A 25,958-nucleotide genomic window follows, 5' to 3' on the forward strand; every position below is an offset into this window, starting at 1 on the left:
TGCTTCATGATGTGCTGAGTTCCAAACAATGGACTCAATAGTATCGTTACTTTCAATCTGAAGATGCCTTAAATGCAGAAATGATCTTCCATCATGACCATGTAGGACATTTTCAAGCCCATTAGATCCATATAAACACAAATCTTCAGCTCCTTTCATCAACTTGCGAACCCCAGGCTTCAAATAGACATCACTCTCAAGCTCAAGTTTCAATACCTTTGAAGTTTTATAGCTGACCATCCACCATTTCCAGTGCTTCCCAATGAGTATTTTATATCTCATCAAATTCATATCTAAGAACAAATTCTCCGGCAACATCGAGACATTAGGAATTTGTATATCTAGAGAACAGATTGGCAAGCCCTTCAACTCGTCAAGACTCGCGTTTTCATTAGCTTCAGTAGATCCTTCAACTTTCCACTGGTGAAAGCTATTTGCCATAAGCAAAACCCCCAATTTTTTGAAGCTAGATAGCAGTTTTGGTGGAATCACTTTGAGCTTGGAGCAATGGGCTAAATTCAACATTTGTAAAGAAGTTAACTCTGCCAATTCAATAGGTAGTTGTTGAATTTCAGAGTAAGCAAGACTTAGGACTTCTAACTTCTTCAAGCTTCCAACCTCAATTATGTCTTCTAGCAAACAAGAGTGGAGACGCAATGTTTTTAGTTTTTGCAGGAACATGAGTGATGGTAGTGACGAAATATGCATATTGGTAAATGCCAACACTTTCAGCTCCTTTGATGATTTGAAAAACATCCTAGGTATGGCCAAATCACATTTTGTGCTGTCTAGCAGAAAGAATTCTAATCTTGGACCATGAAGCTCTTCTGGAAGGCCACTGATGTCACTCTTTTGCAAGCAAATTCCCTTGTAGTCTTCAAGCTTATTTTTTTCAGGCCATTCTTTCAAGCTTCCATGCCTCACAATGAATGCATTTAATTCATTGGTTGCTATCGATATTGCAAAATCTCGAAAGACGTCATGTATTGTGAAGTAATGACTAGAAAAGCTATCAAGAAATAAGTTTAATGATTTTAGCTTGCTTACGGCAGCAGAGACTCCAATGTGGGCATCTTCTATGTTTTCTATGCTCTCAAGAATATCTAACCCCATAGAGTACATGAGCAGGTCATCAATTGAGGGATCATGGGACAGCATGGCAGAGAGCAAGAAGATACGTTTTTTCTCTGAGCTTAGACAATCATAACTCGACTTCAATATCGCATCCACCTCTTTAATTCCTGTGATGTTTCTCCTTAAAGGATGATTCAATCGTTTACAGAAATCTTGCCACTCATCTAGATTTGTTCCCCTTAATGCCTTGGCAGCTGTTGCAATCGCTAATGTCAAGCCATGACACTTTCGAACAATCTGATAGGCTGTACATATCAAGTTGTCAGGAGTGCTTGAGTCAATAGGAAGTTCAGAAATCCTCTTGAACAACTCTAATGCTTCATCCTCTGACAAAACATCCACTTCGATAATTTCTTGACATTTCATGCCATTTGACAGCAAACTCTTATTCCTTGAAGTCAGTAAAATTTTGCAGCATTCATTCTTTTTGCTAGAACTTCCAACATTAACAAAGGGAATTCCAACTTCGCCGAAATCAAGTTCCTTCCAAAGATCATCCAATATTAGGAGCATATTCTCCTCTTGCTTCAACCTTTCACATAGACGATAAGCTCTTACTTCAAATTTTTCATTGAGTTGAAAACCCAGCTTCTCTGCAATCTGGCCTTGAATCTTCTTAACGTCCAATTCATTAGAAACAGTTGCCATGATCACCTTTTTAAACATGTTTTGATTCTTCGCCGTCTCTGCCACCTCTTTAGCTATAGTGGTCTTGCCAACACCGCCAAGCCCACACAATCCGACAATATTAACACTAGGATTATGTAAGAGCTCCATAATTTGATTCACAATTTGCGTTCTAGAACCAATCCCTTCATTGCTTTCTCTGTTGAGTAATTCTGGCATCGATGGGGGAGGAACAGGATGTGAAACCCTATCAAAGTTTCTCTTCCCATAGATTTCAACAACTTGCTGTGCCATTGCCTCTGCTCTTTTGCTTAGTTTATAACGTAGCCACAGGTTGGGACAGGAAGTTACGCTACACTCTGTTTTTGCTTGACTCTCTTCTTCATGAAACATTTGTGTTTGCGTTAAAATCTCATCTACTTTGCGCAGCCAATGCTGAACTTTCTCTTCAATTTGTTCTAAATTTTTTCTAGCATTATCTATTTGTTGTTGTTTGGAGCTTCTTTCAAGGGTGAGTTCCTCAAGTCGTTTATTGAGCTCCTCAATATTTTTGTGATACTGAAACAGATAACGAAGCTGCTCCCAAGTTAGATCGATCACTAGATCCCGGAACTTGTCAACCAAACTACTCAACGTTCCGCAAGTGATATCCATTGAATTTGCACTCTGTTAAAAACATAGCCAAAACTCAATTAAACTTGGGTTGTGAATTGATGCAGAAATATTGGCACCCTTCAAACAAATGTCTCACCTTTTTTTTTCAAATTAATGACGATGAAAACTTGATTTCCACTTTTCCCTGTCTTTCCTTTTTCACCCTGTGGAACTCAAAGCAAGAGTTTGGTCATTCAAATGATCACGATTGACAATATTAAATTATTTGCAGTCAGAGTATTTTTTTCATTTATGCAATATCAAGACATGATCACTAAATTTTGCACCCCCTGCAAATAGATATTTGAAATTCTAGAACACGTCACCATGCAGGTGAGATAAGGTGATAGGCAAGCTTATCATTAACCAATTAGGATATATATTTAAAGTGCAGTTTTCTTTCTTCTTGAAGAACCATAAAAACCAGCAAAGTTAAAAATGATCACCATAAAGGAAAAGTGCCAGCAAAAAATGCAAAAGGAGAAAACTATGATTTTCTTTTTTTTTTTAATAAGAAAAAGAGAAAGAAAAACAAAAGTCAGAAAACAAAAATTGCAGAAAAATGTTTAAGAACAAGTTGAGAAATCAAGAAACAAGTAACGAATGCTGTGTAATTATGAAAGAAGACAGAGAGAACCAACAAAAATGTAGCAGAAATTAGTGACAAGTGCCAAGAAAAGGAATAAAATTCAGAAAAAAAAATTTCTGAGAAAATGCTGAAGAAGAAGCAGGAATGAGGCTTTGGGAAGAGTCGATGGCAAAGGCTCTCGTGCATAGAGGAGTCAATGGAGGATATGGCGATGAATGAGACCCACATTAATTAAAAAGAAAGGGGCTGCACTAAAGGATTAAAATTGAGAAAATAGTGTTTAATATGAATGATTGTTTATTATATAAGACTAGACAAATTCATGTATGTGGGATTTGAAAATACCATATGAGAAGTGGTATTCTTCAATCCTACTTCTAAACATTTATCTAATCTTATATAACAAATAATTACTTATATTTATATTTAAAAAATTTTAATGATTTTTTAATTTTAATTTTAATCTCTATCTCTTATTTTTAATGTTTTATATACCAAACGGTACTTCTTAGGTATTTAAATTTTAAACACAAGCGTATCAATATCCCAATTCCACGAGGGCGCGCCAAAGACCCCATTGTTTGGCCTTTACAAGAGAGGGAGGTGGGGAGAGAGTGAGAAAAAAGAATGGCGTGTACTGTAGGGTGTAAAGCGACAAAAGAAGCGTGTGGGCCCCCACAATTGTTATTTTACTCCTCTTTTTGGTTTTAAATTTATAAACTAATTAACTAATTTACCTGAATTAAAAAAATTAGGTGAATTCCTTATATGCAAAGAGATATGAACTAGTTTTCTTAAAATATTATTCATTTTAATTATTCATATTGAAATAAATTACAACATAGCATATAAATTACACAATTATCTTATTTAAGATTGTTGAATGTTATTGGGAAAATACTTTTTTTGAAGGAAAAGGCAAGAACAAGGCGCTGTGAAAATGTTTTGAAAATTGTACAACACAAACCATCTTTATATTTTCAAGATTTTATTTTCATATATCAAAATATTAATTGATTTTTAAATTACATATTTTGAGCCAAAATATCTCTCTCTAATAAAAATGCTGTTTAAAATTAATTCAAAATTATAATTTCATAACATATATTTTCAAACTTGTTTTATTCATATATTAAATTTAAATGTCTAATTCATCTTAACTCTGTCTTTTCAAACTTAGGTACTAATTCAAGGTCCAAAAAAAAAACTCAGGTACCAATTAATTTTTTTGACCGGATGGTACTAATTCATGATTCCAATAGTAAAAGCTAGAAGAACCAATTAGTCAAAGTTTCAATAAAATTAATATTTAATGGACTGAATTATACATAGTTTTTTGAGCTTGGAATTATACCTAGTTAAAGACTTAAAGTTTAGTCAATAATCAAGTTAAAATTATGAGACCAAAATGATTAATTTTTCCTTTAAAAAAGTCTGATTTTAGCCACACAAAAAAAAAAAATACAAGAGGTTATCCTTGGACATAATGTAAAACTACGGAAGCCACACCTTAATGAGTGACTTGCTTTCAATGTATGGTGGGAAGTTGGAACAGGTTTCTTCTTCTTTTGGTTGGTTGCTATCTATATTCAGAAACACAATAATATGCTGCAAAAGTTGAAAAACAGATAGAACTTAGTAAATATAGATCAATTAAACGCAGACTGACTTTGGCATCAATATATATTTTCAAACTTACAGTAGTGGCCAATGTGAAATTTTGCAGTCTCAAGGTGTATGTAAAGCTCAATCTCCCAATAGTAACCAGCTTTCCTCAATGTTCCAACACAGATCAAGCATGAGAGATCTCTCTTTTTTATGGTGTTTTGAACAATTTTGAGAAACAAAGCTTCACAACAATAGAAGACAACTATAAAATGTGAAAGTTCACGAAGAAAGATGACAAACTTGTGAAATTAAACAGGAAAAACAACATCAACTAAACAGCAAAATATGACAAATACGATGAAAAAGCAGTTTAAAAAAAATATTTTTAGGATTTCTTTTTCTGGAAGAAATATCAAAAACCAGAAAAATAAAATTGAAAATGATCATAACAGAGAAGAGCCAGACAAAAAAGCCAAAAGGAGCAAATTCAGGATTTACTTGAGAACTTTTCTTTTAACATGAGTGAGACAGAGAGAAAACAGAAATTTTAAATACAAGCAAAACCCAAAGTGCCCAAAAGACATTAAGGAAAGAAAGAATTAGCAAGGAGCGATGTGAACAGTGAAACTCTGAAAGAAGATTTAAGAGCCAACAAAAGTTGCAAAAGCAGTAAATTCGGAAAGTAAGGAAAAAGGAAATCAGAAAGTGAAAATTGCAGAGATGATGAAGTAAAAGAAGAAGCTGAGAAAGCAGTAGAAATTAGCAGAAGGAAGAAAGTAGGACATCTCTAAAACCATGGAGAAGAAGAAGAAGAAGCAGACCAGAAGCTTTAGTTGGAAAGAGGGGCTACAAAGTGGAGTCAAGTCAATGCAGAATGGTTCAGACACTGTGTGGTTCATAATAATAATAATAATAATTATTATTATTATTATATTATTATTATTATTTGGGGGGCAGAACACGTTGTGTGGTTTAGGAGAATTATTTGCATGGCCTTTTTTTCCAAAGAATGCTGAAACTCTTTTTTAAAAAAATTAAAAAATTACTTAATTACTGTATGGAATAAAATGGGCTTTTCGCATTATTTTTCAGAAACAAAATTATTTAGTTATAACATATATTACATAATCCTTTTAAAATATGTATATGTATTATTAGATTATATATCAGTTTATAAACTAGACAAATTAATTTTAAAAAATAAAAATAATATTTTAAAATAATTTATTTAATTCTTTTAAATTAATTAATTGACAAGCATCCCATTTAAATGGCAAAAGGGCACCGACGGAGTCGGACGCGCTCCTGAAGCAAGTGGATTCCACTTCGGGTGCTCTTTGTGCCGGAAGCGCTGGGTGATTACAAGGGAAAAAAAGTTGTGATATTTTCAAGTAGAAGTTTAAGAAGCATTTGTGATGTTTTTGACTTCAAAAAACAATGGAAAAACCCTTTTACAAATAGTTTTATTTTTCTTAAATTTTTAATTTAGTATCTATGTATTTGTTTAATTAAATTATTTAATTTTATTCCATTAGAATTATCAACTCCTGAAATTTGCTCTATTTGCACTGTCAGCTGCTATTAACAATGCTAACCAAATAAAATTAAATATTTAATTAAAAGAGAAAAATATCAAATACTACCTCCGGTCTTTATTATAAGACCCCGTTTGACTTTTTGTTTGGTCCTAATTATAAGACCCCAATCCATTTTGTCTCTTATATTTATGCATTTTTTTCTAAGATAATCCTTCTAATAATGATAGTTCTAGCCAATATACTTAATTAGCAAGGATATTTTAGAAATGACAACACTTATTTATTACAAATAACTAACTTAACTTACTTCCTTAATCTCCTCAAATAAGTCAATTGGGTCTTATAATTAGGATCGGAAGTAGTATTAGATTAAAAATTGAATGAGAAGATACTTTTCTCAAGAAAGAACAACGTTACAAAAATAAATTTGACGATAATCAAAACAAACAAGACTACTCATGTGATCACACTAAGTTACATGTCTGTCATATGATAATCTTATCCATTATAATTTGGAGACTTCTGTATTAGGCTTTACACCAATTCTAATTGACGATACTAGCATCCGCTAAAGCAAATTTATGGCAATATATATGAGTTATCATACAAACTTCCTTTGATTTTTTTTATAGGGTTAAAGATCATTTTTGTATATAGAAGTATTTTTGTCTCAGACAAGGGGTGAAAAAAATTACAACGTAGCTTATATCTCGTGTGATAATTCCATAAAAAAATTATTTTAAGATACAATAGAAAAAATACTCTAGACACCGATTGAAACTCATGTTTAAGGGATCGTACTTTTTATTTGGTACTTTACGTGGAAAAACTGGGCTAAAAATTTGGAGTAATCAATCTATTTTCTCACCTCAAAGTGTTGGGGAAGAAAAATGAGAAATCCAAAAGTATCACTAGCTGCTCTTTTTAGCTAATACTATATTTTTGTAAAACATCACTGCAATTTTAGAAGCATATGAATTATTGGCCAAAAAAAAAAAACAGACAGAAAGGTGTGTGAATTTTTTTTCAAAACATCAAAGTCTTATCTATTTGCGAGCATTAAACCATGCTTTTCGTTGGCCCAAAAAAAGTGAAAAGAAAAAATCGCTTTTTAAAGAAATTCTTAGGTACTGCAAGAGTGCCATGTAACCCATGCTCTGACTAATTAATATCCTCCAAATCACATGGTGAGACCCATGCTTATTGCAGACATTTATATATTCCTTTTACTTTTGCACAGGTGCTTCCTCCTGTCTCTCAGCTCTCTCTCTCTTTCTTTTTAATTTAATTTCCTCGCTTCATAATCAAACTTCCTCCGCTCTAAGTTTATGACTTTTAAGTTTTATCCTCTATTTTAATTTTGCATAATCTCACCCTCCCTCTTCGTTTTTAATTTTATTTACTCTCATTTAAATAATATTACTGCATTTTAAGCCTTAACTGGAGTTAGAAAATAGCATTACTAAAGACATTGAAATGCAGAAGGTTTACATTTTAAACCAAAAATAAGAAAAAATGAAATACTTTTGTAAACATAAGATATCATTAATAAATATCACTGGAACTGCAAAACAGGTTTGAAAATTTCAAAATTCACTTTCTTTGTTCAAGAAGGATTAGTTTTTTTTCTTAAAACATTAATGCCCCAGCGATCTCATAAAAAAAGAAGAAAAACAAAAAAAATTTTATAAACACAAGTTATTACTAGCAAATGCATGTCATTGAAGTTTAAAAAGTCCTAACTGGATGTTTTATTTAGTTTGATTCCCTTTATCAAAGTCTGCTTAAGATTTTGACATGTCTTTTTTGGTCAAATAATTTTCACATGTCAACATAAAATAAACCATAAAAAAGAAGGGAATTTTAAAATTTGAGAAGGAATTTAAATGTTGGGTTATAAAATATCAATTAACATATCCATTAGATTTTAAAATTTAAATATTTCTATATTTTTTCCAGAAAATTTTTATATAATTATTTTACAATTTTTGATTTGGGAATTCAAAGTATAAACATAAAAGTCCAAAACAGGGGGAAGAAGAAGTGCTATTATTTAAATGAGAGTAAATAAAATTAAAAATGAAGAGAGAGAGGGAAGTATTTGGAGATTTCGATGGACTTTTTATTACTTCTTCTCTTTATGAAAATTTTAAAATCCTATTTCACTTTTTTAATTTTTTAAATAAAAATCATTAAAATTTTCCTCCCCTCTTCTCCTCTCATTTTCCTTCATACCAAACAGGCCCTAAAGTTCTCAATGTCAAAATTTAAATTTTAAATTCTCCTTCTCATTTATTTCATGGTTTTATCAACAAGTTTCATCAGAATTTCATGAAATCCATTTTACGGTCTCAATTCATATATAACATTTCCAGGATTATGTTGAAGCTGTTAAAAAAAATTCTTGATTTAAGTATGAGATGATGCATTTATAACTTGCAATTAATATATTGTTTTCTTACGACCAATTCATTAAGCGAACACGAAACAAACTTGCCAAATTATTAAAGGAAAGATAAAATGTAATGACGTCCCATATATTTTGCCATTAATTAGAAAGAATTCTTTTTATTTTTAAAAACTGTATAAACTTATAAAATTAAAATTTGTACAAAACAAGCTGTCCTTGTATTTTTAAGATTATATTTTCGCACAACATAATATTAATTACACATTTTGGACCAAAATATTTCTCCTTAATGAAAACTTTCAAATTTTTATGGCCAAGAAGTAAAAAGATACTTTTTACAAAAAATTAATTATTTAGTTTATACATATGTACGCTAAAGTATACTTTTAGTTTTTTAACTTTATATAATATTTCATTTTAGTATTTTAACTTTAAAAAGTAAACTTATAGTCCTCTAATCCTAAAATTGGTAACAAAAATGATGATATTAAGCTCTTGAATGTAGATAAAATATTATTAAATGCTAATATATTAAATTTAATTTTCAAAATAATGATGGTTGTTAAAAAAAATAATTTAAAACCAACAATTTTAAGATTAAAAGACTAAAAGTATACTTTTTAAAGTTAAGGGATCAAACTAAAACCTTATATAAAGTTAAAAAACTAAATACATATTTTAGCCTATATATATATATATATATTTAGAAGGAAAGCCTTATATACATTTTTGGTTAGAAAACCCTTACCTTTTACTTAAAAAACATACAAGAGAGTATCTTCAGAACCAATAAACATCATGTAAAGCTGAGGGAGCCACACCTATATTTAATTGAGAATTTTGAAAGGAAAAAAATTCAAATATTCAAATGAGGGAGCCACACCTTCGGTATCTTTACTGTGGCTGGAGCATGTTTCTTCTTCTTGCTGCTGCTCCCTATATTCAGAAACACAAGAATATGCTGCAAAAGTTGAAATACAATTAAACTTTGTAAATACAGATCAATTAAACAGAGACTGACTTTGGCATGAATCCATATTTTCAAACTTACAGTAGTGGCTGATATGAAACTATGCAATTTCAAGCTACATAATCCTCAGATCTCATAACAGTGATCAGCTTCCCTCAATGTTCCAATATAAGCATGGGAGACCTCTTTTTTTTGTTTTTTTTAAAGGTGTTTTCGATAACTTTAAGAAACTGATGCTTCACAAAATTCAAGACAGCTATAAAATCTGAAAGTTTTTAAGAAAGATGATGAACTTGTGAAATCAAACAGGAAAAACAACATCAACTAAGCAATAAAAATACAAGAAAAGCATCGAACTCACCAAAAATAAAATCACCGGGAACGACGAGTCTTCTCTTTTTTAAGAGATATGGGCCATGCGTCACAAATTGAAAGAGCACTTTTTTTTGGCAAAAAACTTATTTTTGGGATTTTTTTTTCCTTGAAGAAAGATCACAAAACCGGCAAAATAAAGTTAAATCCCATTTTGTGACCACAACAGCAAAGAATTGAAGTGCCACATAAAAGAAGAAGCAAAAAGCAGTAAATTTGGGATATTTTTTTTCTTTTTTTTGAGAAAAGACAAAGGAGAAAAGAAATCAGAAAGTGGAAACATATAAAACAAAGGAAACTACAGAGATGATGAAGTGAAAGAAGAAGTTGAGAAAGCAATAGAAGAAGAAGCGGAGGAGAAGAAGAAGAAGAAGCAAATCTGAAGTTTTAGTTGGGAGGAGTGGCTACAAAGGATCTTGTTTAGATAGGATTCAAGTCAATGCAATTTGGTCAATACCGTGGGGTTTCCGTTATTGTGATGATGCATAACAATTTATGACCTTATACGACAAGTTAGTATCGCTACTCGCATTTTCAAATTCCTCGTGTTTAGATTCCTCATACTTGGTACTTTTTGTTTTTTTTTTATAAAAAAAATCCCATTTTAACATTAACTTTTTATGAACTATTGTCTTTCTGTATGGTGACCTCCTCTTGATGTACTGATAAAGGAAAAACTGACAAGCGACTAACTTATTTCGAACATATCGATGTGTAACTACGTCTAATTTATAAAATTATATAAAACGGCCAAGGTTTCTACAAATAAAAGAAAACTAAAAATGCCTTTACGAGATCAGAAGCATAATTTAATGATAGAAAATGAGAACACTTCTAAAATTTAAAAAATCATTTAGAAGAAAAGAAAAGCTAGGTGACCAAAAAAAAAAAAGAGGATAAGCATGAGGCCCTACTTTATTGTACGGTGTCCATGCAACTTCAGAACCCCTTCAGGGAATTGCTGATATTTTTAAGTATGAAGGACCACAACGAGCCACGTGTCAATCATATAATAATAATATAATATTCTGATTGATCCAATTAGCTGTGCGGGGGGACCAACTTTGAATGTTCTCCGAAGAGATTTATTGAAGTGGGCCGAGATTTACAATATTGATTGAAAAAAGGAATAGGATGATGACAACAACCCTTGCTTTCACCATCACCCCATTTTCACGTAATTATATGAATTCATTTGGTTGTAGATTTTTATTTATTGGGCCCAACACCAACTAATTAATATTGTTAATCCTAAAACTGTTAGGTTTAAATAATGCATTTTGTTAACAATCATAGTTATTTTAAAAATTAAAGTTAATGTATTAGTATTGGAGAATGTTTTATCAACATTTAAGATTATTTTAATTGTTATTATTTTATGTTAATAATTTTAAAATTGAAAGACTTAAAACATACTTTCTAAAGTTAAGGGATCATACTTAAATTTGTATGAAATTGAGGGATTAAAAATATACTTTTACGTGCTAATGATTTTCTTGAATGATTACTTTTTTTAATAATTATGAAATAATAAATATTATAAGATTGGATATATTTTTATCCTGAAGTGACTTTTGCCTAAAAGAATCTAGAGCTTGAGGTCAATACCTCATTCTTTTTCATAGTCATTCCCTCCATTCAGTTTAGCCTTTCTGGGAGAAGATGGTAAAGAATGGCGCGTGGACTATGGAGCCTGAAAGTGACAAAAATAGCGTGTGGGTTCGCCAAAACATTAGGGATAAAGTTTAGGATCAGAGAAGACTGAGAGAAGACTTCCTGTCGCACAACTTGGACTCACATTAGCGTAGGCCAGCCACTTAGCATGGAATATGTGCCTCATAACTATAATCAGAATTTAGTTATCCAATGTTTAAGTCGCCAACATAATCCGTTGCAGTCTAGTTGGTTAAGATACTTGACCCTCACTTGAGAGGCCTAGGTTCGATATATTCTTGGCAATGGGAAGTTTTTGTTTTTTGTGTTGTGGACTTTCACCTATTAATAGGGTATTCACAGGACGAGACAAGATCAAAATGACTCCGTCTTTTGTCCTGTCTCATCTTGAGTCTGTAGTAGGACTAGATGACATTGGGACGTCTCGTGAATTTTTTTTTAATTTTTAATATATTTTTTTGTTGTTGTTCGAATAGATAAATAAAAATAATATATAACAAAAATTAATATGTGGATGTGTGTGTGTGTATGAATGTATATCTTGAGATGGTTCCGATATGAACGGCCTTAGCTACGAACATAAAATGGGGGCATTATAGTCTATTTGTGAGATTCACAGCACTCTGTCATATCACTTTCAATTTCAACCTTCCTTCTATTCATCTGTTTTTTCCTCTGCATCGCCATAGTAATGGTACGCTTCTCTTGTAAATGGAGTGATTTGTGAATGTGGTTATATGAATGTTTATGTAAGCTTTGGAAAAGAAATGTTCGAAGCCAATAAGGGAAATCAAATTCCTGGAACTCGCCCTCAACATCTCCGTTGGTATAAGCAGTGAACTTCTCACTAGTGTTAGTTGCTAAGGTTGTTTCTGTACCCACTTCCTATTTCTGATTGGGTTCAGATGACTATTGGGTTTCCAGAAGTAATAATGCTTCTACAAGTTCATGTCTCTTCTAGAAATCATAATGCTTCTACAAGTTCATGTCTCTTCTAGCTCCTATGATAAATGAAGCAACCTAGAAACAAGTTATTGTGCAGTGGTACAATATTACTGCTATTATATATTTACCATGTAAAATCCATCTCCCTGTTTATTTTTCAATTCAGTCCTCATCTCATGCACAAGGTGTTTCTCAATTCTAATTATTTCTCAAATTGGTTTCTTTAAATAAATCTATTTATCATCAAATATCCGTTTTTTTTCCTATCAAATTCAGATGTACACATTATGTGATGGACCATTATTTATATTTCTATATGGGAGGGACTTGATTGAGAAATATCTATATACTCCTCCGGTCTTTAATATAAGACCTAATTATTGAGTTGATTTTGATCCTAAATATAAGATTTATTTCTCATATTTATCAGTTTTTTCCTAAATTACTCCTATTGATACTCCCTTAAGCATAATCAAATAAAAGAGAGAAAAAGGATATTAAGAAAAATAATTATGGTATTTTAGAAAAAAATATGACATATTTCTTATAATTAACTAACTTATCTAACTTTCTTAATCCAATCAAATTAGTTAAATAGATCTTATATTAAGGATCAAGGGAGTATTAAAAATCTAATTAAGACAATGTTGCCAGTGATGAAATTGAGAAATATAAACCTCATTTATTCTGTGATCACTTATTTTTTCAATATTATGCTTAGGTGCTAAAGCAACTAATTGGATGAACCCCAATAAATAATTAAGTTTTTGACAGTTGAAAACATTCAATAAGAAGAAAAATCCTATTTACTTATTTGTGGTTCCTTGACTGGTGATAGCTAATCCCAGTTGTTATTACTGTGCCTTTTGACAGTCATAGGAAGATACTTGGACAATTATTTTCTTTTGACTTTTGTTCTTATCTCATATCTCAGATCCCAAGATAACTTAAGTTAAAGTAATAGCTAGAAGTATTTATAAAGTTTTCTGCTGTATTCTTAAAAGAGGGTTCACATTGTTATCATCTGGATTAATTGTTTGTTTATATGAATCTGTCTTACACAATATACTCCTAAAGACCAAAGCCAAAACATTTAGTTTCTCCGAAGTTTCTTCTCAATAATTTATACTAATTACAATATACTGACTAAAATTAATTACCCTATGACTACAGGCCAGAGTCAGGATATTTTATTAATTTCCTAATTAAAATATCTACATAATAATAATAATAGTAATTGTAGTGGTGGTAGTAGTAGTAGTAGTAGTAATAATAATAATAATAATAATATCTTATATGTTAATCTTGGAATCAAGTACGTTATAATTATCTGGGTCTAAGTATCAAATAATGAATTTTGAAAAATATGTCCGATGTTATGATTGGGAAATTAACTTCACTTTAATATATATCTTCACGCCATCAGGCAAAATGGTGGACCAATTTTGATGTCTTGTGTATTGCATCGTTACTTTATCAGGAAAATCGATATTTGTTTCTGGTTTTTTGATTGGTTTATATATGTTGCTAGCATTTTTCATTCTGTGATGCATTTGTTTTGGCAGGGACCATCAATAAATATGTTACTATTGATTGATAATGTCTGTTAACAGCATTCACGTCCGTAAGGTTTGACACCGCATGGGCCTAATCAGTTGGCTAACCTTGTTTTATCCTAAGGCATATATGATCCTTCAATTGGGATCTATGGCATGGATTTATTTGTCGCCCTAGAATGTCCTGGATTTCATGGTGTTCTTCGTTGTTCCCAGTCGTTGTATATAGAATTACCATTTTTTTTCTCTTTTGCATGATAAAATCAATATCTCTCTATCTCTTTCCACCCAAGAGCAGTTCGGTAAACCCCAGAATCACTTGAAAGAAAAAATTAATTTCATGTAAGTTGAAACAAAATTTTGCGTCGGTTATCTAATAATTGTAAAATGAATAATAGTTAAATAAGCAAAATAAAGACCCAACATTAATATTTCTCTCCTTTTGATATTCATGTAACTAAAAACTATCATAGTTTGGAACATTCCCCTCTCTTGACTATCTTCGCCAAATTAAAGTTGAATTATCCATATTTAAGAAGAACATCATTGCAACTGTCTTCAAAATATCATAATTATTACCATTCGAATTCTTAATATAAGAGCTAATTTGACTTTCAATTTAATCCTAAATATAAGACCTAATCTAATTGGTCTCTCATATTTATTTTTTTTAAAAGTAGTCTTTATAGTGGTTACATATGTTAACGATTTTATTAAATGTTAAAGCTAACACTATATTAGTAAGAGTATTTTAGAAAAGACAATACCTATTTATTATAAATAAATTTTTTTAATTTATTCAAATTAGTCAATTAGTTCTTATATTAATGATTGGAAATAGTAATATACATGTTGAATGCTGATTATTAGTTAGAGAGAGAAGTCGTTGCTGTGTATGTAAGCCTAAAACATATATCAGAATATACTCTAGATGACTACTTTGAATAAATTAAAAAATTAGTTACGTTAATCATTTGTAATAAATAAATATTTCACTTTTTAAAGATATTCTTATTAATAAAGTTCATTAGCTGTAACTATCGTTATTATAAAGACTGTATTTAAAAAAAATAAATATAAAAAATAGATTGAGATTTTATATTTAAGATTAAAATAAAAATCAAACAAATTTTTATATTAAATACCGGAGCTACTACTTCGAATTCATTTTGAGATCCTGGCTCAATAGTTTTCTTAAACTTCGCATAAATTCTCAGCACTAGCTACTCAAATTAGGATTACTTTCTACGGCATATACCTCCTATTGGGATGACTTGGATTTGTATGCGTTGAATGCCGATTAGTCAGAAAATTAAGTCATTGCTATGCGTATAAACCTAAAATAAAGATTACATTTTGTTTATAAATTAAAATAAAGATTGCTACATATGCTTAATTACTATTCTTTTAACCTCAAATTTCCCAACTGGCGGAAATACAACTGGACGGGCAGTCTTGGACTGCCTTATTTTAAGCATAATAATGGGAAGCAACTTTCTCGTACGGTTTGTGTTTCTGGAAGATTAAAATTTTAATCTTTATAGTTTACCTCGATTTTTAATTTGGTCCCCATACTTTTATTTTGTAGCCACAAATGCAATGATACTTCCATTCATAACAAGTTTCTTATCAGCGATCATCATCTCTAGGAAGTTACCTACTCTGCTCTTCTCTGTTTTTCCATTCAGAAACAGAGCATTTTGATTACTTAGAATTCATCTTGTGAATCTTGCTCCTAAGTAAGTGAACAGTTGTTAGATGTATGTGTGTGTTTCTCCTTGCTCTCTCTTGTGGAGGATTCACAGGGAGTAATCGGAGGAGAGGGCAACGGGTCATGCTTCGCACTTCATTGGATGCCAATTCTATTATTTAACACTGTAACAACAAAATATTATAATTACAGCTTTCATTATTTAACATTCGTACTTCATCAAGAATTTACACACACACGCACACACCACTTCCCTTTTTTAACACAAGGATTTGATCTTCATACATTACTTAATTTCACAAACAAGGACATGTCCCGTCGCAATGATTATTAAGGGATAAAATTTTTTGTCAATTTGGTCCTTCAACATAGCTTTCTCTGTACGGTGCCAGCGAAACAAGTCAACCTTTAACTTATAGCGGCATCAATGCTTCATCTATGATTAACAACTTAATTTTGGCAAATCGGAAATTTAATATAAACTCCACATAATAATAAGAATACAAGTATGCATACTGGACGCACCTTAGACAATTATTTAATAGAAACCACACAGTTGTTAAGTAAAAACTTCATAATCAAACAAGCCGCGCTTTAAGGGGAGATTTTTTACCAGGTCTAAGCCATTGATCACCCAATTTATTGGCAGGAACCTGGGAATATTGTTCATGACAAGAACAAAGTCTCATTTTATTATCAAATATAATTGAACATATATAACTGCTAAAACATATCATTTGAGAATTCAACAAAAGCATCATTGCACAAACATCTGTCCACATTCCTCATCAAATGTCCACATCACTGCCGACAGCGTACCCCTGCATGAATCAAGCAAGGAAAGTAAAAGGGCAAGTTTATATTTTGAGTATATCCATGTTATTATATATCGTAGCATAATCATATTGTAGCCAATGTGTCAAAAAATTTTATATTTTTTTTATAATTCTAGTCTGCAGATGTGTGGCATATTACTGAAAAAATTGGGTTAAATAGTATCAAAATAATCTTGTTGAAAAAAAAATTTAGTGATAGAAAAGCACAGACAAATGTAGTAAAAAGATACAAATAGTTGAAAAAAAAGATCCTAGTTTTTTTATGCTCTGTCCCTTCATATATGAGGCTTTTATTGATTTCATAGTAACTATTAGAGAAAAAAATAGACAATAAGCAGGAAGAAAAAAAATCATAAGACTAACCAATTACCTGAAAATGATAACACGGATGATGGACTCAACCTTCCATATATTATCCTTTTATTTCATCTCGTGCTCTTCTATTTTCAATTTAGACAATTTTGTTGCTTCCAACACTCCTGGACAAAGCTTCATTTCATGACATCTAATTATTTGTATCACTTTTAATTCTAGAAACTCGAAGGTGTAACTTTATGAATAAAACATCTTGGAGCTTGCCATATTAGCAAATTCGATTTTCTATAGTTGGCTGATTGTGATTCCACTTTATAAATCTTTACTGGTCTCATTCATAATAATTTCTTCCATCTTTTTGTAATCATTTATCTTCAAAAATACAAGACTCACCAAACTTTTAACACTCGAACTTGTCACTAAATGGATGAGCCGATCACATATAGATACGAGCAACATTCTCAATTTTTGAAATGACGCTGAAGATGGTGCCAACCTGACCAAATTACAACAACTTTTGACTTCAATGGATGTCAGATTTTGATGAATTGGTGGTAGTTGAGAATCATCTTTCCATATGCTCTTGAGGCAGTCCAAATAAGCAATGCATGATTCCTAAAATGATGGGATTTTCACCCTAAAATCAAGAATATGATCATGTGAGGGAAATAAGCAATGTTTCACATAAAGCTTTTCCAGCTTAGGAAATCTTCCTAGAGAGTTATAGGGAAAGGTTATCCTTTGATTCTGAAAGCCTTCTACATAAAGAGTTCTCACTTTAGGAAAAACATTTCTTATCATTGTGATATTCTCCACACTTAAAGCCATGCTTTCGCTTGCAAAAATTACCTATAAAATTATAATTAATAAAACAATTACCATAATGAGTAGGTGATTTAGTAAATTACATCAAGAATATCAATGTTTGAAAAACCGAACCAGACCAATTCAGACAGGAAACCAATGAACTGGCCAGTTGTCCTGTGTGATTCACCTCCTCAACCGGAAAAAAATCAACCCGTTATAACTTAGCTTGAACTGGAGTAAGCCAAAAAGAACCGGCAGTAAACCGCTGGTTTGGCGGGTTACATTGGATTACTTATGAGGAAGGAGAAAGAGGGGGGCAGAGGAGGAAGATGGAAGACAAGATTTGAAAGATAAAGGAGACAAAAGTAAGAAGGAAGAAAAGTGAAGGTCACCGTCATTCACAGGCCGTGATATTTCTTCTGTCATCGCCATTCTCCTCTGTTAAGAGCTGATCAAATCTGAAGTGAAAAGCCATGGAAGCTGTGAGAGAAATGGTTACCCGCACAAAAAAGGAGAATGAAGACACAAACTGATGCTCAGGAAGAAAAGTCTCGTACAATAGGTTGCGTCGCCTGTAGAGTGTTAAAGAATCAAGCCATAAAGTAAGAGAGAGAATGAAAAGAAGCCAAACAAACAAGGGTGGCTCACATGAAGGAGATGAGAAAAAGTCAAAAGAAGAAAGAATTTATATTATACTTCCTCTGGTCCTGTTACACTGTAAAATAAATATTATATTGAAGATTGAAAGAATATGTCTTAAATAAGGTTTAATATTTTTTAAAAAATTTAAATATGAATGTTTTATATATTTTAATTAAATTATGTTATTTTAATAATTATAGGTTTAATTTTGATCTAACCTGATCTGACTCACTAATTCTTAAACCACTACTTCAACCGGTTTAACGTTCAGGCCGATTTTTTTTACCCTTGAAGAATATTGATTTATTCAATTCTCTCGCCTTTGGGGTGAGCTTCTCCCTCTCCCTCTCCAGAAAACTCTTGAGCGGTGAGAGCTTACCTTTCCTCGCTTTTGGGCGAGCAACCGTTACGGCGTCCCCTTCCTCGGCGTTCTCCATCAGATAAGGGGACGTCCGTCTCTTGTTTGTTTTTGTGTGTTAATGGGTTTATTGGTGGTGTGTTCTGTTTCTTCGGCTATTATCAGATCTGTGTTTTTTGCCTGCGGCACCTTCATCTTTGATGTTAGGATGAAAGGTAATAGTTCTGACCTAGACTTGATGGCTTGGATTTGCGTTCTGGGGGGAAGGTTTCAGTCGATGATCGTCCCTACTTTAGTTGCCAAATACTCTATGACAGTCGTTGGTGTTGGTCGGCAGTGGCAGATCCAAGACATTGATGAAGGGTACGAGTTTCATCAAATGGTGCTGCACGGTGGGTTGCCAAAGTTGAGTTATCTTCCTCCTTTGGTGTCATTCTTTGCTGCCGATGACTGTGGGTGTTCTAGCTTCTATGGGTTTCTCATGATTGCTTTTCAACCATCTTTGGTTGTTCTTTGTAAGGGTGTTCATGAAGCCTGCTAGCCCGGTATGCCCGCTCAAACCCGTGAGAAAATAGCCCTGTCCAGCCCAAAAAAAAAACTGCCCAAAGAAAAATGGGCATTTTTGGGCTAGGCATATTATGGACTGGGTTGGGCCACGGGCCCTGCCCGTGATATATATTTATAATTGTTTTTGCTAGAAATACTTATAATGATATATAATATATATTATTCTCCTTTCTTCCATTTGCCATAGATACATTTAGTGGTATGCGTAACTCTTCCTTCTTAGTATCTTTTTAATTTTTTTCTAATCTGGTTTAGTATCTTTTAGTTTGTTTTTATTGTTGGTTGTCTTGCAATGATGCAAAAGTAAGCTCACTTTAGTGTTATATTAAAAGATATATCAATTTAAAACAAATCAAAGTTATTGATTTGTTAAATTTATTGTTTATTCAAGTATTTATTTCTTTATAGTTATTATAAGATACCCTTACTTTAACTAAAAAGAATTTCACCAAGGTATCACTTAGGGTTGTGCAGAAACCCGATAGTCCGGTATGGTCCAGTCTAACCCAAGCAAACCCGGTCCAGTCCGGTCCAGAAAAAATTGGCCCGAAACAAGACTGAATCGGACTGGACCGGACTGGTCTTATCGGGTTGGATTGGACTAGGGACTGGCCCCTCAGACCAGTTGGTCCAGTCCAGTCTAGCCCGATTTTTTTAAATTATTATTTATATAATTTTAATTTGATTTAATTTTTCTATATAAATTTTTTATCTATTAAAATAATCAAGATTTATCTATTAACTTTCTAAGTAATGAGCATGCATATATATTTTCTACAATTTAAGATCTATATTGATGAGGATTAATTACTAAAACATGACTTCATTGGGAAATTGAAAAGAAATGATCAAATTTAATAAACTTTGGATTAAAATATGTGCAAAATTTTATATAGTAAGTTACAATCTTGTCTCTTATTGAAGAAATTTTTTTTTTAAAAAATTAAATTTAGGTCCTGGACTGCCTGGACCAGAGGACCAAATCCAGTCCAACCCGACCTCGGGTTGGCAGTGGATTGGACCAGACCTTGGGCTGTCTTTTTCAACCTGAGATCTTTACTGGACCAGACTTCGGGTTGATAACAAACCCGATCCAGTCTGGTCCATGCACACCCTAGTATCACTATTTGGGCTTGGAAGCCCGCCCTGCCCAGCCCGTTATTACCCAGCCCGAAAATGGTTAGGGCTTCTGTGGGCAGGGCAGGACAGCGGGCTGCAAAATGCAGCCTGTTCATTTTTCGAACTAGGCATCGAGCAAGGGGCATGCCCTACCTAGCCCTGCCCATGAACACCCCTAGTTCTTTGGCTTACAAAAAGAATGGGTCCTTCGGGATGGGTTTTGCAAACCACCACCCTTTACTTTGGCATCACTGCCAATGACGTCGTTTTCCTCTCTGCAGTTTCCGGTGACAAGACGGTGGGGCTCTCTGGTGAACTTGATGGCGGCTGCTCCTTTTGGTTTATCTTGCTATTAGGCTTAGGGTTTGTGTTGTCTATGGGCTTTTAGTTTGCTGGGCTTTTTTATTTCTCTTATTTCTTTGTTTCTTTATTAATGAATTATATTTTCTCTGGCAAAAATAAAAAGAATATTGATTTCAAGAATTTGTAAATGGATCACTCCTCTTTTGCTAATATTTAAAATTTTTATTATTTCATATTAAAATAAAAAAAAACCCTTTAAGTTAACTTCATAGCCCCCCTTTTAAATGATGACTAGACAACAAGTAAAGTTACAAAAGTACAACTCAAAACTAAACAGCCCTTCTCTCCTTAGTCACCATCCGTCTCAGAAACAGGGGGAGGAGGGCAATCATAGCCCCCTTTCTTTACTCTAAATTAAATTGGAAAAAAAAAATCCATAATCCCTTTCGAATTCACATTTAACATTTGGCTTTTTTTTTATGGTTTTATTTAGATTTGCAGTAGAAATACTGGCTTATTTTCAGTTTAACTTTTAAAAAAGTTAGATTGGGTAAAATTATTTATGTTTGGATTGACTTTTATTAAAATTGGCTTGTAAAGTAAAAAAGTTATTTGGATTATAGTTGAATAAATAACTTTAGTTTGTATGATTAAAATGAATATGAATTTTATTAAATAACCAAAAATGATAAAAATATAAATTTACAAATATAATAATTTTAAATTATCATAATAGCAAAAAAAATTATATTTGATAAAATATATTTAAATTAGAAATACTATAAAATTTTTAAATCAAGTAATGCTACCTAATTATGAAAATTTAAATTCAAATTTTGCATAGACATTAGTCCAGTATCAATTTAAATGGTCGTCTTTTAAATATTAATAAAAAAAATACACAAGCAATAGGAAATAAAAAGAAAAAGAATTTATAAAAAATAAGTATAAAACAAGTCTCAGAGGTATTTTTTTTACCTTAAAATTTATTATTAAAAAATATTTACGTTATTATTAAGATTTTTTAATAATCATTTTTTTTCATCTTTTATCGTTCTCTTAAAAAGAGGCAAAACACATGCTATATAATTAAATCTCACATGGACAGACGTCAAACGAGGGCATAAAGGGGAAAGACAAAATGAATACAATGCTGACTTCTGAACCCATCTGTGTGTTTTCGTGGACGGGTTACACCTCTCATGAGCCCTTGGTATGTGTTAAGAAAAAAAAAAAAAAAACAGGATATTTCATACTAAAAATTCTTAAAAATTAATCAATTTAGTATGAAAAATAACTCACGTTTAAAAAGTTATTTACAATAATTTATGTTTTAGTAAAAGTTAACATCATTTTCATAATTTAATTACAATAATAAGTTTTATAAGAGAAATAATAAATCTAATTAAATATTAAACATTAATTTAAGCTATTCACTAAGTTGTAGACTACCTTATGCTACCTATATATATATTTTTTCATTAAACAGTTGTGAAGATTTAGCCATACTGCCATAGCCTTCCATCTGATCTCGAAGTCGCCAAATCAAATTTATTATCATAACCAAGTCTTAACATCTTGCCCAACTTTTGCCTTATCTGTTTTGCTGACATACTTGTCAATTGAACAAATTTCAAGATTAATTATTAAAAAGACCTCAAATTTGTCCTAAATAACATAAATTTATTAGTTAAACTATAAGTAGGTGTCATTCATATTAACATAAGGTAGTTTACAACTTAGTGAATAACTTAAGTTAGTATTTAATTTTTAATAGAGTTATTATTTTTTATACTAGACTTGTCATTTATAATTAAATTATTAAGTTGTTGTGAATAACTTTTCAATACTTTATTTCTCATATTTGACTTGTCATCATTAACAATTAAATTATAAAAATAATGCCAATTTCTATTAAAATAGAAGTTATTATAAATATTTTTTCAACACTTGTTATTTTTTTATATTGAACTTGTCAATAACAATTGAATTGTGAAAATAATATTAATACTAAAACATAAGTTAATGCTAACTTTCACAATTTAGCTGTGAATGACAAGTTTTTATTAGGAAATAACAATAATGTTATCACTAATGACAAAAGCCAGTAAGTGTTTGATAGCACCCGTTTTCATTTTTTTGTTCAAGCAAAACAAGAATCTCAATAGTTTGATACTTCAATCAAAGTTAATTCAAGGATTTTAGATATAAAAATCAATTCAAGACAAATTATTCCAATGTCGTTCATGTTTGCGGATGTTTTAAGAAGTAAATTATGATTTGCAATTTGAGCATTTTAGAGTAATTCATTTCTCGAACCCCTCCATGATTGCATAATGAACAAGTGTGTGTTCGAAGGCTTAACAAAACTCTCATGAAACATACTACTACCTTCAATTCTTAGTAAAAACATCGTTTGGCTTTTATTTTAAGAGTCAAGGTGCGCCCAGCACCCCGAACTATTTACTCAGGTGCGTCCAATGGCCTAAAGTAATTTTGGGTATATCCAGTGTCCTAAACTAATTAAAATGGTGCGTCCATATCCCAGGCTAACAGAAATATTATGTTTAACCGTTATTTTCCTGACTCAACTTAAAGTTGACCCCAGATATTCTACATGGTAGACACATGGGCATTCGATGTGTATTATTCTTACTCAAAAGTCAATTTATTTAGAAGAAGAGGAAGAAAATAAATTAAATTTTGAGTAAGAATAATACACATCGAATGCCCATGTGTCTACCATGTAGAATATCTGGGGTCAACTTTAAGTTGAGTCAGGAAAGTAACGGTTAAACATAACATTTCTGTTAGCCTGGGATATGGACGCACCATTTTAATTAGTTTAGGACACTGGATGCACCCAAAATTACTTTAGGCCACTGGACGCACCTGGGTAAATAGTTCGAGGTGCTGGGCGCACCTTAACCCTTATTTTAATTCTAAATATAAGATCTCAGTTCATTTTGTTTCTTATATTTTTTTATTTTTCTCAAGATAGTCCTTATAACAATAGTAATTCTAGTCAATATACTTGATCAACAAAAAATATTTTAAGAAAGATATCACTTATTTATTACAAATTACTAACTTAAGTAATTTTATTAATTTATTTAAATTAATTAACTGATTTTTATACTGACCAGAAGTACTATTTCTTGAAGTCTAGAACATCCAGTCACCCCCCAGAACAAATGCCATGGCCCATCTACATTAATTCCGAGTCTTTCTTTTAAATTCATGGCAATCCAGTCACGTTGTTGAGCAGCGGGAAAAAAAAAAAAAGGAGACGATGAATAGTGTCTAGGATGCACCACCTGCTGCCACGAGCTTCCAGCATACTCACAGTCCCTTGAAATATGTAAAACATCTTCAACTCCACTATGACAGTAAGAACAAATATAAACCAACATATTCATAACAAATTTTTAAGTGGGTTTATATCCTTAGCGATAAAAAAAAATTCAAAATACAATAACATAGATGGTAAAAAAAACAAAAATTCATGAGCGTTGGTGAGTGGCAAGGAAGAGAAGAAAGAGTAGGAGAAGGAAGAGGCAAGAGAAGAGGAGAAAAGAGGAGAGAATGAGATTGGAAAAAAAGGAGAAGAAGAGGATATTTTGATTTTTTTTTTAAATATTATAATTCATATTTGACAATAATTTTATTAATTTAAGTATTTATTTTGTAATTTTATAATTTCAAGGGTTTTTCTTTTGCGATTTTTTCTAAAATATATTTCAAAGCTGGTAAATTTTTTTTCTTTTCAATAGCATAATGATGTGGCATATTATCACCTCTTAGATTGATCTCAACGGCTGCAGTTTGGACCCTGGGAGTATCCTCTTCTGCAAAGGTAGGAGCAACCAACAGATTCTTGCTTAAGGACTTGAGTGCGTGAGAGTCACAGTTTTGCACTATGAATGAGCAATTGAGCTGTTTTTTTTTTTTGGGTCAAAAAGGAATTGAGCTGTTTAAATTGGATAATTCGAACATCTATAATTTTGGAATTCACGCCTATTAAGAGGAAATAAGATAAAAATAAAATAACTTTGATGAGCTGTTTAAGAACATAAATAATAAACATGATCTAATTAATGGTAACTGTATTTTAGTTTCGTATTATTAGCACCTTTTTTTTGCGTCCGAGAGAAAAATCAACCCAGTAATTAATTAATCATCCAATATAAACATATTCTTAATCCACTTCGCATTTTAATTCAGTACCCCAAAAAAAAATTTCTCGTTTTAATTCAGATATATAATTTGAATACTTCCAACACCATACCATCTATACAAGATGAAGCATTCTTCGAAATTTGTTTCCTGATATATCTAAGCGTCTTAAATATTGAAAAAACAAACATCCTGAATCCGTTCGGGGTAAGTAAAAGAAATTCTAAAACTACAACTATGAGGAAAGTAAATTGTCAAGTTTATTAACATTATATTAATTAAAAGAATAAAAAGCTGCAAAATAGGATCCTAAGCGAAGTAAGCAACTCTTTTTTTCGTTTTCCCTTTTTTTAAAGAACAATCAACAAAGTAATTCTAGTGAAATTCATTTTCACAGCACAAGTCCGAAGTAATTAATTTGAATATTTAAGACGCTTAAATAATTAATTTGAGTACACCTTTTGGCTTTAGATATATATGCCTTGTTATCTGATTCACTTCTCAACTTTGACTTCAATTGAATGCTTCGCACTGGTTTGTTCATCCTCCAGTTCTTCACTTTCTTCTTCAGGCCCTCAGTGTTTCCCACCGGAGAAAATCAAATATCCAAGCTGTCTCCCAACCACATTTACCCTATAATCCTAAATCTTTTCAGCAGAAGAGTAATGCCGCCAATTAAAACGAATAATAGAAAAGATATATATGTAGCAATATAATGATGCTAGCAAATTTAATTTGTTTCCCACGTCCTTTGAGATGGACACTGATATTTATTTAAGTGAGCTCTCTTTCTTTCTTTTGATTTGGAAGTCAATATGAAGAATTGAAGAGAATGAATAGAGAAGGTTACACCAACTGAAAGTCAGAACGAAGGGGAAAAAACAAAAAAAGAATAAAAGAAAAGTTTAGTTAGCAAATAGAAGACTTGGAAAATCAATAAAACAAGAGTGCCGCATGCACCGTTATTTTAAATATTACTTCGATTTTTAATATAATAGCTAGTTGATTAATTTAACTAAATTAAAAAAGTTTGTTAAGTTAATTATT

General features: G+C 31.6%; 1 protein-coding gene across 1 annotated transcript; it reads right to left on the bottom strand.

Annotated features, from left to right (window-relative positions):
* Positions 1-226: 226 nt before the first annotated feature.
* On the bottom strand, positions 227-2,415 carry LOC114715076 (probable disease resistance protein At4g27220). The gene is made up of 2 exons (XM_028899886.1): positions 351-2,415; positions 227-255 (listed from the first exon to the last, which is right to left on the bottom strand). Exons 1-2 carry the CDS (start codon positions 2,413-2,415, stop codon positions 227-229), a joined length of 2,094 nt encoding a protein of 697 aa, XP_028755719.1.
* Between the last annotated feature and the right edge of the window lie 23,543 nt (positions 2,416-25,958).

The sequence above is a fragment of the Neltuma alba genome, unplaced genomic scaffold, assembly GCF_004799145.2.
Source record: "Neltuma alba isolate B1F8T4 unplaced genomic scaffold, ASM479914v2 tig00011574_pilon, whole genome shotgun sequence".
Taxonomy (NCBI): Eukaryota; Viridiplantae; Streptophyta; class Magnoliopsida; order Fabales; family Fabaceae; genus Neltuma; species Neltuma alba.

What these genes read in the sequence shown, in the direction of transcription:
- LOC114715076 (XM_028899886.1), bottom strand. Translation starts at nt 2,415, where the DNA reads ATGGATATCACTTGCGGAACGTTGAGTAGTTTGGTTGACAAGTTCCGG. An exon ending in GTTGAAGGGCTTGCCAATCT is followed by an intron (nt 256 to 350) that starts GTTCTCTAGATA and finishes CTCATTGGGAAG; the next exon opens with CACTGGAAATGGTGGATGGT.